Raw genomic sequence first — 16,858 nt, 5'->3', positions numbered from 1 at the left:
CCCGAAAAAAAAATTCACAGATTCATTCCACATAACGACATTGATCTCGCACAACTACATTATCCGATTATACCCGAACCGGTTATAGCCGATCCGTAACCAACCGATGACCCGATTTGACACCAATACCAAAAACACATATGTAGTACAAAACTTAGAGCACCCACATTGGTGAGGTTCTTACAAACATAAAAAATTATCTCTCTTCCGCATCATCTTCCACTATTTTGGGTCACTATTATCAGTGGTGAACATCTTCAATGGTGAACATCTTCACCACTTTCTCTTATACTTTTATCAATTACACGAGCTCAATAGGTGGGAGGAATTGATAGAAAAATCAGGTGACATGTGTCAAAATTTTGTTGGATGTTGGGCTCGTGGGCCGAGGCATTCGGTGACTCGATAGTATTACAACCTCATACTATAGAGAAGCTATGAGACACTATCTACAATGGTGAGCTTAACCCACAAAGAAAAAATAGAGTGTTATGAGGCACTAGAAACTCACCATTGTTCATGCTTATAAAAAGTTGGAATGGAAACATGCCCCGAATACAATTTGCCATGTGAAACGTTTACTTGACAAATCAAGTGAGGGTGAAAATAGTGACAATACCACTAACATACAAAAACATAATACCAATAGAGGTTGGCATGAGTGGTTAAGGGCCTCTTGCTCCTTAACCAAGGTCTCGGGTTCGAGCCTTGGGAATGGAAAAAATCTCAACTGGGAGGGATGCTGCTCATCGAGGTACCCATGCAAACTCCCACGGGAGATTACCTTGCCGAAGGCGGTGGGAACTCCTCGTAGTAGAACCAAAAAAAAAAAAACATACAAAAACATAATGCATGAAATGATGGTGATACAAGTTGTAACGATACACCTAGCTTTAAAAAATGTTAAAAGTCACAACAATCTTGCTAATAAATCAAGGTTTAGACAAGCCATAATTAGCCTTAGCTTGTATAATCATGACGGATGTAATAGTTGGCTCCATTGAGTTACTAGATAGATTCACTAATCCTATTACAAAAGGTGTTGTGCGCACAAGATGTATAATAAATTTATTGTACACCAAGATAACTTTAACCCATTGTTTTTGTAACTTTAACCTAGTTTTGATTAACTTTTATATTAGTAAAAAAAAGTTGATAGATAAACATTTTAAAGGATTAAATGATTAATTTTATACATTATTAGAGATTTTGAAGAAATAAGTTTTATTAAAATGAAAAAATTTATCACTAAAAATTAGATAACTTTTACATATATAAGCATAACTTTTAAGCATTTTGAGTTAACTTTTACTCTGTTGTACAATAATTATTGTATAACCATTGTAAATAAGAATTTGTGATCCTATTATTTATCATAAGATATGGTTATTATTAATAATTATTATTATCAAATCCATTAAAAAGCATATAGATTATGATTAAGATGGAGTACATAATTAACTAGCTAGATATATTCATACATATAGTAATACATGCCATCATTGAATTGGTTAACACAGACTTTGTTCAACAGCCTTGGGATTGAAGGGAAGGACATTTATGATGATAACCCTAGCTAGTTCAGTTCTAATCATCTTCCTGTTATTGCAGAGTGCCAAAAAGTAAAGCCCTTACAAATCGATCCATCTCCCAAACAAAGAATAAAACAAAACTAATTAACAAAGATTGAGATTTTTAGAAAGAAATAAGTAGCTTCATATCTTCTCTCCTGCATTACATGGTGAGTGATGATTTTTATTTTGGACCCTCTCAAAAATGAATAATTTATGAAACTTGTAAACATGTTTAGTATTATGCCTTTTCTTAGGATGTTGCACTAGCCTAATCGAGTATTCAAATAATTTAATGATTCTATAACTAAAAAACACTTTGAATAAATTAAAATAAGGAAACTCTTAGAAAATTATTTTCCTAGATAAATTCATTGTCGTTTTCTCCTTCCTTTGACACAATTTACAACCCAAAAAAAAAAAAATGCTCATTATTTGGCACACGATGATTATGAACCTCGAATACTCAAACTAGAAATGTCGATCTCCTTACATAAAATGTCACAAAGACAATAGAAAAAAAAACACTTGTACATATAAGTCTAAAACATAGATTTGTTAACAACCTTAATCTAAAGACATTCCTAACATAGTAAAGCAAATATCAACATCAATAATAATAAATTAATAATAAATAATCAATAATTGTCAAAGTTCCAAAAAGCCCCTCAAGGAGAGAAAGATAAAATAGGCTTATTCCCCTCTAAGCTTTCTTTGTTTCTTTTAAAGGGTGCTTTAATAGTTGAAAACACAAAAGAGGATATTATAAAAATGGGAAAAAGTTGGTTAAAAAAAAGATGGGGTTTTGTGAGTGTCACCTGAAACTAATTATTCTTCTTGTTTGGAGGGAGCTCAGAGTTATGGGAAAGGGATTTAATTAATACACTCTTAATCTTGGGATTTTCAACTTTCAATAGTTATATTATGAGAAGATATACTTAAAAGTGTGATAGAGTATGATATAAGCATGGACTCTTCTAATCTTCATCATCATCTTCAAGATAATCAGCATGTTGTTGCAGATGACAATTCACCTTCTTTGTCTTCCCCATGTTTCAATGTTGCAGATAATCACCATGCCTGGAGACCTCCCACTTTCTTCTTGTAAGTTTAACTTTATTTTATTTTTATTATCTTGCCATATATTTTTTGTTAAAGATTTGTTTTCCAAATTAGAAATGTAGCTAGAGCCATTATTAAGAAATTCAGTATGATATTTTTTTTTCTTTTCTTTTTCCCCTTGGTATGCTTTCATGATAAAAGAAGGCATGTAGTTTTTGTTAGATCTTACATGCAATTTTTGTTGTTGTAGAATTAGGGTTTTTACAATTGGCTTTTATTTGATCATGTGTTCGTACCTTCTCCTCTTTGTTCTTCTTTTGATTCTCTATCTTTGTTGGATCTAATTCTGAGAGACATTAATTTTATTCATCTCAACCAGATAAAATAGTTACTTCATTTTCCCACTTGTCAATAGTTTGTAATTCATTTTGAACGGAAATCCGATCCAATAACTAATTAAGCTCGATCGATCGAAAAGTCCTTCATTATGTCATGTTTGGTATACACTTAGGAAAGGAAATGAAAAGAAATAAATAAGACGGGGAAAGGATAGTGTTAGCTAGTACCGATATTAGTTGTTGTGTGTACCTTAGGATTCGTAGGAAATGAACCACTTGTAACAAATTGGGGATCGAGGAGGGTAACAATGTTGTTATCATAGGTTTGGGAGAGGTAACAAACGGTGGTAATTAATGGTTATCCTTAAATATTAGGTAAAGAAAATAGTCAATTATTTCAATCTCCATCACTTAAAAACTCTATACCGAACATGCTGTAAGAGGTTTTAATTTATTAATTAACTATATTTTCCTCCTTAATTTTGTTTGGCAGGAACAATGGCAACATCCATGCAACGACTTGCGATGAATTAGCTACTCCTAATTCCCTCAACAATCCCTTAATACAAGAAGTGGGTTTTCCATGGCCTAATGATCATATTAGCATTAATCAATCTACTTCCCACCAACCACCACCACCACCACCACCACAACAACAACAACAACAACAACAACAACAACAACAACAAGTTATAGCCGATAAAACTAAGGAAGAACCATCAACTTCCTTAGATCATCATGATAATCCGAGTTTCGCAAAAATTAGTGACATGTTAAGCCCTTCAACTTCATCATCAAGTGAAATGTTACATGTCAAGAACACATTATCTCCTACTTACAAAAACCACATGCTTTCTAATTATAGTAATAGGGATCTTCATCACCCTTCATCATCATTATTTCAAGCAAGTATACAACATTATCAAAATTCCAAGGGGATAAGTACTAGTTTTAGCCAGATTTATCCAAGTGTAAATATATCAAACATGTCTTCACCAATATTATCTTCAAGCTCCGGCACAATTGATCATGATCAGATAGCTAACAATAATGTTCAAGGTGGTTTCGATCTCTTCGCTACCGCCAGATTTTTAAGTGGAGATCATTCTTGTCCAAATAGCAATAATCTTCTAGAGCTGTTTGAAGGGAGTCCTCGGTTCAGCGTTGATCATGATTTGCAGCCGTCTAATAACGATCTCAAACGTTGCAATATTCCTAACAATGTGAGTACATATATAACTCCCTCCGTCTCAAAATATAGTGTCTGTTTTCTATTTTGGGTGTCCCAAAATGTTGTGTCCTGTTTTCTATTTTGTATGTCCCAAAATATGGTCCAATATTTAATGTTTGTACCTAGAAAATAGTGTGGTTTTATCATTAATTTTTTTATCATGAAAATGTGGTCTCATAATTTATTATTTTTTATCTTTTTATTTAATAAATAAAATAAATTGTGTACTTTTCTACATAACATTAATAGTTTATCATGTTATTTTTTAAGTTTCTTAATTCCCGTGAAAAAAATCAAACGGACATTATATTATGGGACGGAGGGAGTACTTTTTTTACTTTTTTTTACTTATATACTTTGTACATATACATACTCCTGACTATGTTTGCTCTTTCTGTTTCTATTATTTCTATTTTTAGTAACGTTTTCTCCCATATTCATCTAAAAAACCACGAGTATTTGATTTGTTCAAGTGTATGTTTTGCAATTAGCTGCAAATTTATACATCTGATTGTTAACTAAACACATGCTTAGCATTTAATTAATTAATTAATTAAAGTGATGGATGAATCAATTATTTAGTGTAATAAGCTGTTTGAGTAAAATGGAAAAAGCTACCTTTCTTTAGAAATAAATTAAAGTTGAATAATTTTGATTTATTGAAAGAGAAAAAGAATGGTCCTGCTATTTTAGCTTTATGGATACCTTCAGCTTTATGCATTGAAATTATTTTTAAATTTTGACAATTTCAGAACCTTATTAGACTTTTTCTTTTTCCTTTTTTGCAAAGTTTATATTTCTTTTTATGATATATATGTAAACTAATTAATTATATTTCTTTTTGGTTAAAGCTTTCATCCTTTAACAATAATGGAGTCATCCCTGCTGAATCAAAGAACCACATCATGAAGCAACAATCAACTCATCATCCAATGCCATCCAAAAAGCAACGGTTCGAATCTCGCGCTTCTTTCCCCCCTTTAAAGGTAGGTTCTTAATTAGCATTTCTGATTTACTACATTAGTATGCAATGTGAAGGAATGCCTTTTTTTGTGTTAAATTCGATTCCTATTGTATACGTAAGTATGGTTTATTATGGTAAATTTATCAAAACTATCTTATAAAATGGAGTTTTTGTGAAAAACTACCTTATAAAATTTTTATTCGTAAGATATTTTATTTGTTAGGATTATGAACATGATTGAAGATTTTGGCATTGACTTTACTATAATTCACGTATTATATAATGGGAAAAAAACGTAATTGAGTGACACGTAAGATGCATATTGTAAAGTCAGTCCTCGAATTTTGATTCAACGTTCATAATTCGGAAAAATGTATTATCTTGCAACATAATTTTTTTTATAAAGTAGTTAGGGCGTGTTCGGCAGTAGCGTTAGAGGTAGCAGGTAGTGTTTTGACCTAGTCAAGACGCTACTTGTAAAATTTATAAGTGTTTGTCAAGGTAGAGGTTAGCTATAGAGGTAGCGTTTGGATAGCTTTGGAAAAATTGATAAAGATAGACTCAACTATGAGCGTTCATCTTTAAAAGGGCTTAACTACGGATTATTACTGGAAGATCCCAACTATATAGGGTGTTAACTTCGCGTGGTCCCATCCTAAAAATGACTGGCTGGAACAGGTAAAACTAATGACGTGTACGATTAGTACTACTAAAATACCACGTGTAATGTTTTGGTTGGTTGTTTAATTTTTTTTTTTTAAGAGAAATAATCCCTTTTCTTTCTATACCCATCTCAATCCACCCCCACATTCCTCCCACCGCCGCCTTCTTACTATCGATCACCATCTCCGATAAACTCACACCACCCGTTAGAAACTCTCTCCTCTTATTTAGCCTTTACGACCATTAACACTCCCATTACAGAACTTCTGGAATTACCCTTTTTAACATAAGCAATAATCGTCATACCTTTTTTTAAAACCCAAAATTTCTAACATTGACATCATTGAAATTAACTTGAAAAATGGAGCAAAATTCCCCAAATCCAAAAAACCCCACTACTTCTATTACCCCCAATAAGCTTAAATTGAACTGGGTTCTCATTGTTCAATATCAGCTTCAATTGTCGTGGTAGAATGAACTGTGTCATTAATTAAAGCTCAAATTGATTGATGAATGCTGGAATTAGTTAATTAACTGGGTGAATGTTGAATCTTAAGTGAAGGAAAGAAGAGGAGAGAGAGAAATGGGTGAAGTTCTTATTCACGGAAGAAGTCGTCGCCACACGTACGTTGGTTGGTTTTGCTACAAATATCTTGTTTGCTTAGGAATTCAAAGTCATTGTCGTTTTCCATAATTCTCATTTTGTTCACTTACTTAATCTTTAATCAGCAATTATATTGAAATTAATCAAAATATTATTTACTTAAGCTTTGTCTTAGCATACAGAGTTCATAAACTGGTTTGGATGAGTTTTGCTATTAAAAAATATGAGGTGTAGTAAGAAATCAAGCTTCCATTTTTGGATGGTTTGCCGGAGATCGATACGATGTTGGTGGTGTGCGACTGGGCGAGTTGTTGTAGACTATGGGTGGGGAAGGGCTGGTTGGACATTTGCGGAAGGAAGGTGGGTAGTGGCAGTGACTAGGTGGAGGCATAAGGGTTGTTGCAGGTGGTGAGAGAGAAGATAGTAGCAACCGCAATAGGTGGTTGGGGTTGGTCGGTGGCAGCGCAGTTGGGACTTGGGGAGTTAGGGGTGGGTTACGGTTTTTTTTACAGTAAGGCCAATGGGGAAGGAAGACTAAGGATCTATTTAAAAAGAAATTACTTTTAAAATAAAACCAATTATAATGTGCCACTTGGGTTGGAAAGATAAAAAAACATAAAAAAAAAAACTTGTTCAGCAGGTTGTAAGTCACACAACCCAATGAAAGTTAAGACCCCTTAAAGTTGAGACCTTCAAGTAATAATTCGTATTTGGGCTCTTTTAAAGATGAATGTCCATAGTTGGGACTGCCTTTGTCAATTTTCCCTAAATAAATTTATAAGGTAATTTTTAACAAAATTGCTTTCTTTATTGATTGTCATTGAAAAACTAAAATCATTGTACTCTCTTCTATCTTTGTTTTTTTGTTTTTTTTTTTACATACTACTCTCTTCTATCCTTGCGTATTACGCCGCTTTCTATTTCATAATAGAAATTCAGATGTTTGATATTTTGAAAGTACAACGTTAGTTATTTCCACACTTGTATTAATTATATTGTTTAATCAGGTTAGAAAAGAGAAATTAGGAGACAGAGTCGCGGCTCTTCAACAACTAGTGGCACCCTTTGGCAAGGTATATACTAATACGTATGTACTTAAATGATTATATACTTCGTATGTTACATTAGTATTTGTAGGAATTAGGAAATGATCTTTGAGTATTTTATTCATTATACGGGCGTATTTATACAAGAGATGCTAGGGTTTACAAGATATGCTACTTGCTATACTTAACAATGAATAAAATATATACAATATATTTATCATACTCCCGCAGTCGAAGCTGGAGGTTCCCGTACGCTGAGACTATCCCGAAAATCTTGAAGAGTACGCGCGGAAGACCTTTAGTGAAAATATCAGCTATATGATGACGGGACAGAACATGGAGGGCATGAACTTGTCCTTTAGCAACTTTTCGAGTACGAAATGGTGTCCATCTCAATGTGTTTAGTGTGTTGATGTTGAACTGGATTACCGAAAAGATAAATTGCACTAACATTGTCACAGTAGACCAAGGTAGCCTTGTGCATAGGATTATTGAGTTCCAAGAGAAGATTGCAGATTCAACAAGACTTAGAAACAACATTAGCTACCCCTCTATATTTTTCCTCGGCACTGGATCGTGATAAAGTGAGTTGTCGTTTCGATAACCAAGATATGAGGTTGTCCTCGAGATATACACAACACCCATAAGTGGACCGCCTCGTGTCCGGACAACCACCCCAGTCGGCATTTGTATAAGAAACAAGACTAGAAGTAGAGGATTTGTACAAATGCAAGCCAAGGGAAAGATTTCCCTGAATGTATCTAATGACGTGTTTCAAAGCTGCCATATGTTCATCACGGGGATCATGAATATATAGGCAAACTTTTTGTACGGCATAAGAGATATATGGTCTAGTGAAAGTGAGATATTGAAGAGCGCCGACGAAACTACGATACTGAAACGGGTCGACGCAAGGGGACCCCAAAGTGGCGTTGAGATTAGAATGAGTGTCAACAGGTGTCGAAACAGGGGCACAAGATGACATACCTGCTCGGTCTATGATCTCTTCGGGATATGTATGTTGCGAAAGAAATAAGCTAGAGGCATGTCGCGTCACAACAATACCAAGAAAGTAACAAAGTGGACCTAAGTCCTTCATGTCAAACTACGAGCTGAGAAGAGACATAATTTGACGCCATAGAACATCAGATATGATGAAGCAGTGAGAATGATGTCATCAACATATAATAAAGTATAAGTCGTTTCAGCACCGTGATGAATAATAAAGAGTGAATGATCAGATTTTCTATGAGTGAAACCAATAGTGAAGACATAATTAGCAAACCTTTGGTACCATGCCCGCGGAGCCTGTTTAAGACCGTAGAGATATTTCTTCAACAAGCATACATAATCTGGATGGGTGGAGTCCCTAAAACCCATGGGTTGGTGCATATAAACAGTTTCTTGCAAGTGACCATGTATGAATGGGGCCAAGATTTAGAATAATGCAATGTTGATCACTGACCGAATAGTTGCGGGCTTGACCACTGGACTGAAAGTTTCATAACAATCAACACCAACTTGTTGAGGTTGCCATCACCTACAAGACGATCTTTATGCCGCTCAAAATCACTATTAGATTTATGACGAAAAATCCAAAAAGAGCGACTAATATTAACATCAACAGGACGAGGTACTAACTCCCACGCCTTATTTTTAATAAGAGCATTATATTCATCCAGCATGACCTCTTTCCAATTTGGGTCGGTAAGGCCGCTTTTGGGTTATGAGGAATGGGGGAAATGGTAACAAAAACAGACAAAGTTAGAGGGTTCTTGGGCTTGAAAATGCCATGGGAAGAACAAGTAGCCATTTGGTGTGTGGGCTGCATAGGGGCAGCAAACACACGGTCTGCTATAGTGGGCTTGGAGGTAGGACTTGTAGGTGGGTCGGTAGGTTGGGTGTCCAGCGTAGCTGGCACAAGATCTGTCTGGGCCATTGAGAGTGAGCCCAATGGAGAAGTGGAGTTTGTGTTTGGGGCTAGGGGAGATAAGGAGGGGAATGCAATGGGAGTCGGATGGTTGAAGCCTGAGACTGAGCTAGAACGACAATGTTGATAGGACATAAGGGAGGTGAAATTCCAAAGTCAAGAAAATTATATGTTGTACTAGTGGATGTATGAATTTCCGAAAATGAGAATTTCGTCTCATGAAATATCACATGCCGAGAAGTGATTATTTTTCCACTCGGAATGTCATAGCATTTATACCTCCTGTGATTTTGGGGATATCCCAAAAAACAGAAGGAGTTGACTGGGATTGTAGCTTATTGATTTTTGTAGGGGGGATCAAGGGGAAACACAAACATTTAAATACCCGTAGATGAGAGTATGAGGGGTCCTTAAGGTAAAGGAGCTGAGTAGGAGATTTTTGTTTCAAGAGTTTGGTTGGTAAAATGTTAATAAGATAGGTAGCCATTTGAAGCGCGTGATGCCAAAAGGAGGGATACATGGAGTAACGGGCAAGGAGCGCTCGAATTAAATTATTAATTGTTCGAATTTTTCTATCGGCTTTTCCGTTTTGGGAGGATGTACGAGGAAAAGAGAAACGGAAAACCATACCTTTTTTGAACAAAATAATTTAAAAGAATCATTGTCATATTCCCATTTATTGTCACATTTAAAACGCTTAAGTGCGTACAAATTGAGTTCGGATGAAAGTACTAAAGTGGAGAAATGTAGGAAAGACTTGGGATTTTGCACCTGATGAAAAATTCCACAAAAAGTTTGTAAAATCATCCAAAAAATAAGATATATTATTTGTGACCTATGGAGCTTAAGACCGGAGAAGTCCATAGATCACTATGATAAATATCAAAAGGAATTGAAGTTCGAGAAATATAATCATAAAAGGATAACTTAACATGTTTACAAAAAACACACGACTGACAAACCCAAGAAATTGAAGTTCGAGTACAATCAATAAGCTTATTTTTTTTGAGAGAATTTAAAACTAAAGATCTCGGATGAGCTAATCGGTCGTGCCATAAAGTAGGAGACAATGAAGTGACAGCGGAAGGTCGGTTGGCTTGATTTGTGGGCATGAGAAGATAAAGGTCGTCCGTGCTATTACATCGCATTTGATGCATCCCCATCTGTAGGTCATTTACAGAAAACCCAAAAGGATCAAACTCAACATAAACATTATTATCAACGGTAAATCTACAAAGGAAAATCAAGTTATTGATGAGTTTAGGAGCATGAAGGACATTATTTAAGTGAAGAGAGGGGTTAGGGAGGGACTTATGACCATAACCGCGAATTGGAATTTCATGACCATTACCAACAAAAATATGACGATTAATGCCCATATTAAAATAAGGGGAGAGAGTACCTCCATTTACTGTCTTATGTGATGTAGCACCAGTATCCATATATGTACCAATTATCATCTAGTGCTTGGAGTGTCATTGTATGCATTTCCGCCTCAATGTCAGTAGGAGCATAAGTGGATGGGGCTTGAACAGAATAAGCATGATGGGGTCGTGCACCAAGAATACCAGGCTTCCTAGGAGCCAAACCATGTACCTGTTGTATGGGATAGGGGCATGGAGAGACTGCCCAGGTCTGCTTCACCTGTGTCACGTGCGGGACCCACTGTCAGGAGCCCCACTGTTGTTGCATTGTTTGACCTCCGTCGGTCTGTGTCCCCGAGGGGTTGCCGCCATTGTTTCTGCCCCTATGCTTGCCACGACCACCCTTTTTACTGCCATTGTTGCCACGACCACCATTGTCGTTGCCTCTTCTGGGTTGATGAGGACGGTTGTTAGAGTGTGACTGACCGCCAGAGCATCGTGCAGGGTGGAGGTCAAGAGGTCCTTGGCGTCGAGAGACGCGTCGTTTTCGTCCTGATGGGCCTTGCATTTTCCCTCCATAATCAAACCATAATGTGCTTCTGTAAAGGAAGGGAGAGGTTTTTCTCGTGAAAGACTGATTTTTATACCGTCATAATTGTCATTTAGCCCTGCAATAAGACCTAAAACAAGCCTGTTGTTGGACATCGGAGCACCGACAACGACAAGCTGGTTAGCGAGGGTCTTGAGTTCAAGACAATATGAGTCCATGTTGGGGATATTGTTAAGTTTGACGGTGTTGAATTGTTGTTCCAGATAAACGCCACTCGAAATCTCGGTATCTTGAAAGAGCAGACGAAGGCTTTCCCAAGCCTTCATGGCTGTGGTGTCAGGAACAATGATCGTGCCCAATAAATCGTGTGAATTTTTCCCATATATCCATTGTAGGACACCATCATCGAGGTGTTGCCACTCTACAATTTCAGTGGTTGTCTTCTCCTTGACGATTTTGTCGGCCGGTAGAGGAGACGGAATGATATGGTCCATGACTCGATGTACACGAAAATGGAGTTTGAAGAGTTATGCACAATGAGATTTTTGGCCTTTGTCTAACTCAAGAACAATAGGAACAACGTATTTGATGTTTGAGAGAGTAGGGTTGGCGTTTTCAGCAGGGGCGGACCTATGTGGACCCCGAAGGGTCCACAGGGACCCCCAATATTTTGGAAAAAAAAATGAGAAAGTATAATGGCTAGAAAGAACATTCTATATTAGTGGTCCCAATATTAGAGAGAGAAAGTAGTTGAGTAACATAAAAAGCTGGGGTAAATACGAAGTACTTCAAATATGGATGGTTGACTAGTAAGTATGGGGAAATGAGAATGCAAAACAGTAAATAAAGGGATCTCAGTCTCTCAGTGTCTCACAGCCTTGAATTGTATTTGTCACTGTTTGTTTTAGAAATGTCAGCATTATTTTTCGTGAAAGTATGAAAAAAAAACTCTATTGAATAATGATAAAGAGTAAAAAAATTGTAGAGTCACTGTGCTCCTTGCGATGTGTAGTCATTCTAGATTATTTACATCTCTAAATAAGTTACTCCCTCCGTTCCTTAGTATTCATCCCACCTTTTTTATAAAGTCGATCCTTATATTCTTTCCGTTTTTATAAATGACAACTTCTACTAATATTATATCATTTCTCTCACTTATAATAGATCCACATATATTCCTACTTTCTAAAAAAAACCATTAAAAAATTCCATCAAACCCCACCCCTATCCCTTTATTTGACAAATATCCCACTAGCTATATTAAAAAAAAAACTCAATAAGTCAATTAAATTGCCTAAAACTCTATATTGGTCAAATCGGGACGAGTATTAAGGGATGGAGATATAAGTTACACATTCATGTTTTTTCATCTAATGTTAATTTACTACCCAATTCCATAAATGTGTACAGACAACTACATAATGTACGGAAAACATGTTTTCTACAGAAAGAAAATTTGCAATAGATTAAAGTAGTTCCATGACAGGAAAGTATGATACATATATTGATACCCTGTGCGCTAAGTGCATAATCTTTCTAAGTCATACTACATGAACTTTGTAGTCGACTGACTAATATTTGTTTTTTTCATGTAAATTTATTGAGATATGCTTAAAAAACACATGCCTTTAAAATATAAAAGTGCTTATGAGATAATACTATGAATAATCAAAACACGGCTACAATACCTCTAAAAACATTGTTATAGTTGTTCCGTTTATTCCATCTAAATAATTGTTACTTTGATTTTTGAATTAGGTATATATGACTTATATATATAAAAAAAAGCTCAATAAAATTGCGTTATATTTTTGGACCCCCATTTTATAATTCCTGGATCCGCCCCTGGTTTTCAGCCATAGTGGGGAAGAAGGAGAAAGGGAAGGGAAGAGAGGACATCAGAACTATTAGGGTTCAGGAACGGGAGGCATGTTTCCATGTAGGAAATGTTCCTTGAGTATTCTATTCATTATACGAGCGTATTTATACAAGAGTATACAAGAGATGCTAGGGTTTAGTGGTTTACAAGATATGCTACTTTCTATAATTAACAATGAATACAATATATACAATATATTTATTAGTATTGAAAGGTATATATACGTAGCTAAGCTAAATATTGATAATTTATACATAATTATATAATCAAATTAATTATCTGAAATGGCAGACTGATACAGCTTCTGTGTTAATGGAAGCAATTGGATACATCAAGTTTCTTCAAAACCAAGTCGAGGTAACACGATCTAAGATTATATGAGTAATCCCGAGTATTGATGAAATTTGAAATACGTAAGCTTTGTTATTAACTTAATTGATTTACAGACACTAAGTGTTCCATACATGAAGTCAGCCGCATCACGCAACAAAAGCTCCAATAACAACACTCAAAGGGTAAGACCATATACCTATTTAATTATATATTAATTTCATGTATAATTGAACCGATTATTTATATATGGTCGGTTTGCAGGTAATTAGAGACGATGAATATTGTGAGAGTGAAGAATCAAAACTAAGAAGCCGAGGATTGTGTCTTGTGCCCTTATCATGCATGTCCTATATTAATTTAGCAACTCATCCGGCCGCTACTAATGCTGCTATTTGGCCATCTCCTAATTTTAATTAATTAATTAAAGTTATTATTTAATTTTAGATGCATTCATATATAGTTAATTAAAGAGGTAGAAGATTAGTACGTAATTATTTAAATGGTCGATCGTAATTATTAGATCTATTTGTATGATTAATGGAGAAATTTTAATTTGATCATCTTGAAAGAATTTATAAGATGACCAAATTAAATGTTAATGTGTTACTATAGTCATTTTTCCGCTCAATGGAAAGATCAGGCATATACGTAGAATTGTCTAATTCATGTGAGGCATTACCGATGCATATGTAGCGTTGTAGCGCAAGGGAGGGTTTCGGGGTTGGGTGTGGTGGTCTCCGATGATCGAGTTGGCTGGGTGCTCTACGCGCTTATAGCTTGTAGCTGTCACCAAATACTCCTTAATTCGGAGTTGGCTGAGGCGGCTAGCGCCAGTCAGGTCCAAGCCAGGCTGTAATTAGCAAGGTGGTTTGGTTTGGCTACAACAACACCTTGGTTGACTTTGATGCGTGCAATATAATGTGACCAAGGCTAATAGAGTGCTACGAAGACCATTTATCCTATCACCTTCCTTTATGAGGATATTATCAAATGTTGGAAATAAGACGTTGTAACCATGAAATTAACCACAAATATAGGGGAAAATACAAAACTCATATAATACGGGTTTTACGCATGCCATAGAAGCGTATTTCACCACCACTGGTACAAGGTTCTCAGTGATGATTTCTCCCCAAGGGTAACACATCAACCTTCCAACTCTGTACCCGATTGGAAGGCTGGAATTACTTCAAGAATTTCTCAGATCTCTATGGACATTTATGATGGAGATGATATTTCTTTGGGTTTTTTCATTTCTCTGTGTATATCTGACTATATTTCTTGTAATAAATAAATGAGTATTTATAAGGAATCTGGTATAAACTGCAACTCCAAACAATATTCCAAATTTAATACCCGCGACAAACACCAAAACGGGCCCACAAGCATTATCATGTTAAACGGATCTGTATTGCATTACAAATACAAACAATCCCCCACTAATGCGTACGGATAAGAGCTCTTGAAACCTGAGTAGTAAATGAAAGGTTTAGCTTATAAATGTTAGTGCCTAAAGACTTGAACTGACACATTAGCGGAGCAAGGTATTCAACAACCAATAAAGTATCCGGAGATATATTGAACTCTACGACTATTTAAGAAACCCAACACCACACACTTCACCTTTAAAATCTTGAAAAATTCCGCGACCGCATAAAACGTCATACGAGGCCAACATTCCCTTGGATTCTAGTGAGTATCATTAGAAAAATAACAAACATAATTTTCATAGAAGGATGGCATCCCTTCTTACTCACATAGGTGTCTCATCAAGTCTATTTCACCACATAAATCATGCACCCAGAAGGGATATGAAAACATTAATGACTTTAAACGTCCAACCTTACCCATCGGTATATCCATCAAATCCATTTTATTAGGACCACTCAAGGAGCTATGGACATATTAAGAACATAATGTTCAACCTCACAAATTGCACAATTAATGTATCTATCACGTCTTCTCATGAAATCACTTAGTAAGTGAAGTTAATGAGGCTAGATAACTTTAGTTTTAAATCCATCAAGTTCAATAATAAGAACCATCCACGCAATGGGACTATGGACTCATAAGAGACACAAGGATTAACCTTCCAAATCATAAAGCGGTGTATCTATCAAGGCTTCTTATAGTACCACCCATTCTATAGGGGACCATAAGTCTAGATACATTAAGAGTAAAATACTAAACCTCACACAAAGCGGTGAATCCATCAAGTTCTCTCTTAGAATCACCAAAATCGGGCTATATATTCATTAAGAGCACAAGCTCATCCTAACAAGTGTTTTCCGTAGAAATTGAACACAACATAGATCTAGAAACCTTTCCTCTTAACAAGTTTGACACCAACCCGTGCCAAGACCTTACTTAAAGAATATTTTCTCTTTAATCTCACATACTTAAGGAAGGTACGTATCGCATTCACAAATAACTGTATCTTCCCGTGTCTAAATTGCACAAATGTGTCTCACCTTGCCAATTAACTCATTGTACATGGCAACTCACACATACAGTAACTAGTGAATAACAGTATGAGGAACCCCCACAATGATCCATTATCCAATAGCTTTTTTCTAATTGTATGCATCTTCACTAGTAGGATCCAATGATATTCATAAACTTCATATTAGGCTCATCATTGTTACTCAATGTGCATCTCAAACCTACTCGTTTGATCCTCTTCCCATTGCACCTTTCACTAAATAAAATAATGGAGATCGCTCTCCACCTGCTCAATATAAGATTATCTACAAAACATGCTTACAACACAAGCATTATCAAGTCATAAATCAATCATACAATATTAGAGCTTCGAGCATGTTAGCATATTCAATTTATGAGCACTCTTTCTACATAGATTTCAATGACCGTATGCTACGATCAAATATGCAATAATATAATGATCACGCAATAAGAAATTGGTAGTCACAACTCACAAGCAACTCTTCTACCAGCTCATATGTAGTAGGTCACACCTTCACCCACTCATTTGTCTTAGTTTGGATTTTATCTTGAAAAAATAGAATCTTTAGTCTCATTTAAAGCATTAACGTTTGTACAATGCAGCAACATATGATTCACACAAGGCATACGAACACTATCAAAGCCAACCATATAGAGGTACACATATATGCATCGACCCACTCATAATAGGGACAAGAAAACAAATTAGTTTAATTAAAATCACTCATCCAACTGCTTATGTGCCTGCAAATGACCTTTCAAAGACTCCTCAAGTCTACTCACCAAATGCACCACACTAGGTAATATGAATTCTAGAGGATGTTTCACTAACAGACAAATAAACTCACTAGTTAGTTCCA

General features: G+C 35.7%; 1 protein-coding gene across 1 annotated transcript; it reads left to right on the top strand.

Moving 5' to 3' along the window:
- The first annotated feature begins 2,315 nt into the window (after positions 1-2,315).
- On the top strand, positions 2,316-14,213 carry LOC110792271 (transcription factor bHLH110). The gene is made up of 7 exons (XM_021997089.2): positions 2,316-2,675; positions 3,465-4,194; positions 5,054-5,188; positions 7,441-7,506; positions 13,494-13,559; positions 13,649-13,717; positions 13,797-14,213. The coding sequence occupies exons 1-7, from the start codon at positions 2,539-2,541 to the stop codon at positions 13,950-13,952; spliced, it is 1,359 nt and encodes a 452-aa protein (XP_021852781.2). The 5' UTR covers positions 2,316-2,538; the 3' UTR covers positions 13,953-14,213.
- The last annotated feature ends 2,645 nt before the right edge of the window (positions 14,214-16,858 follow it).

Source organism: Spinacia oleracea, chromosome 2 (assembly GCF_020520425.1).
Source record: "Spinacia oleracea cultivar Varoflay chromosome 2, BTI_SOV_V1, whole genome shotgun sequence".
NCBI lineage: Eukaryota > Viridiplantae > Streptophyta > Magnoliopsida > Caryophyllales > Amaranthaceae > Spinacia > Spinacia oleracea.
Note: the sequence above shows the minus strand (reverse complement) of the source record. Positions and strands in the feature narration are given on the sequence as shown.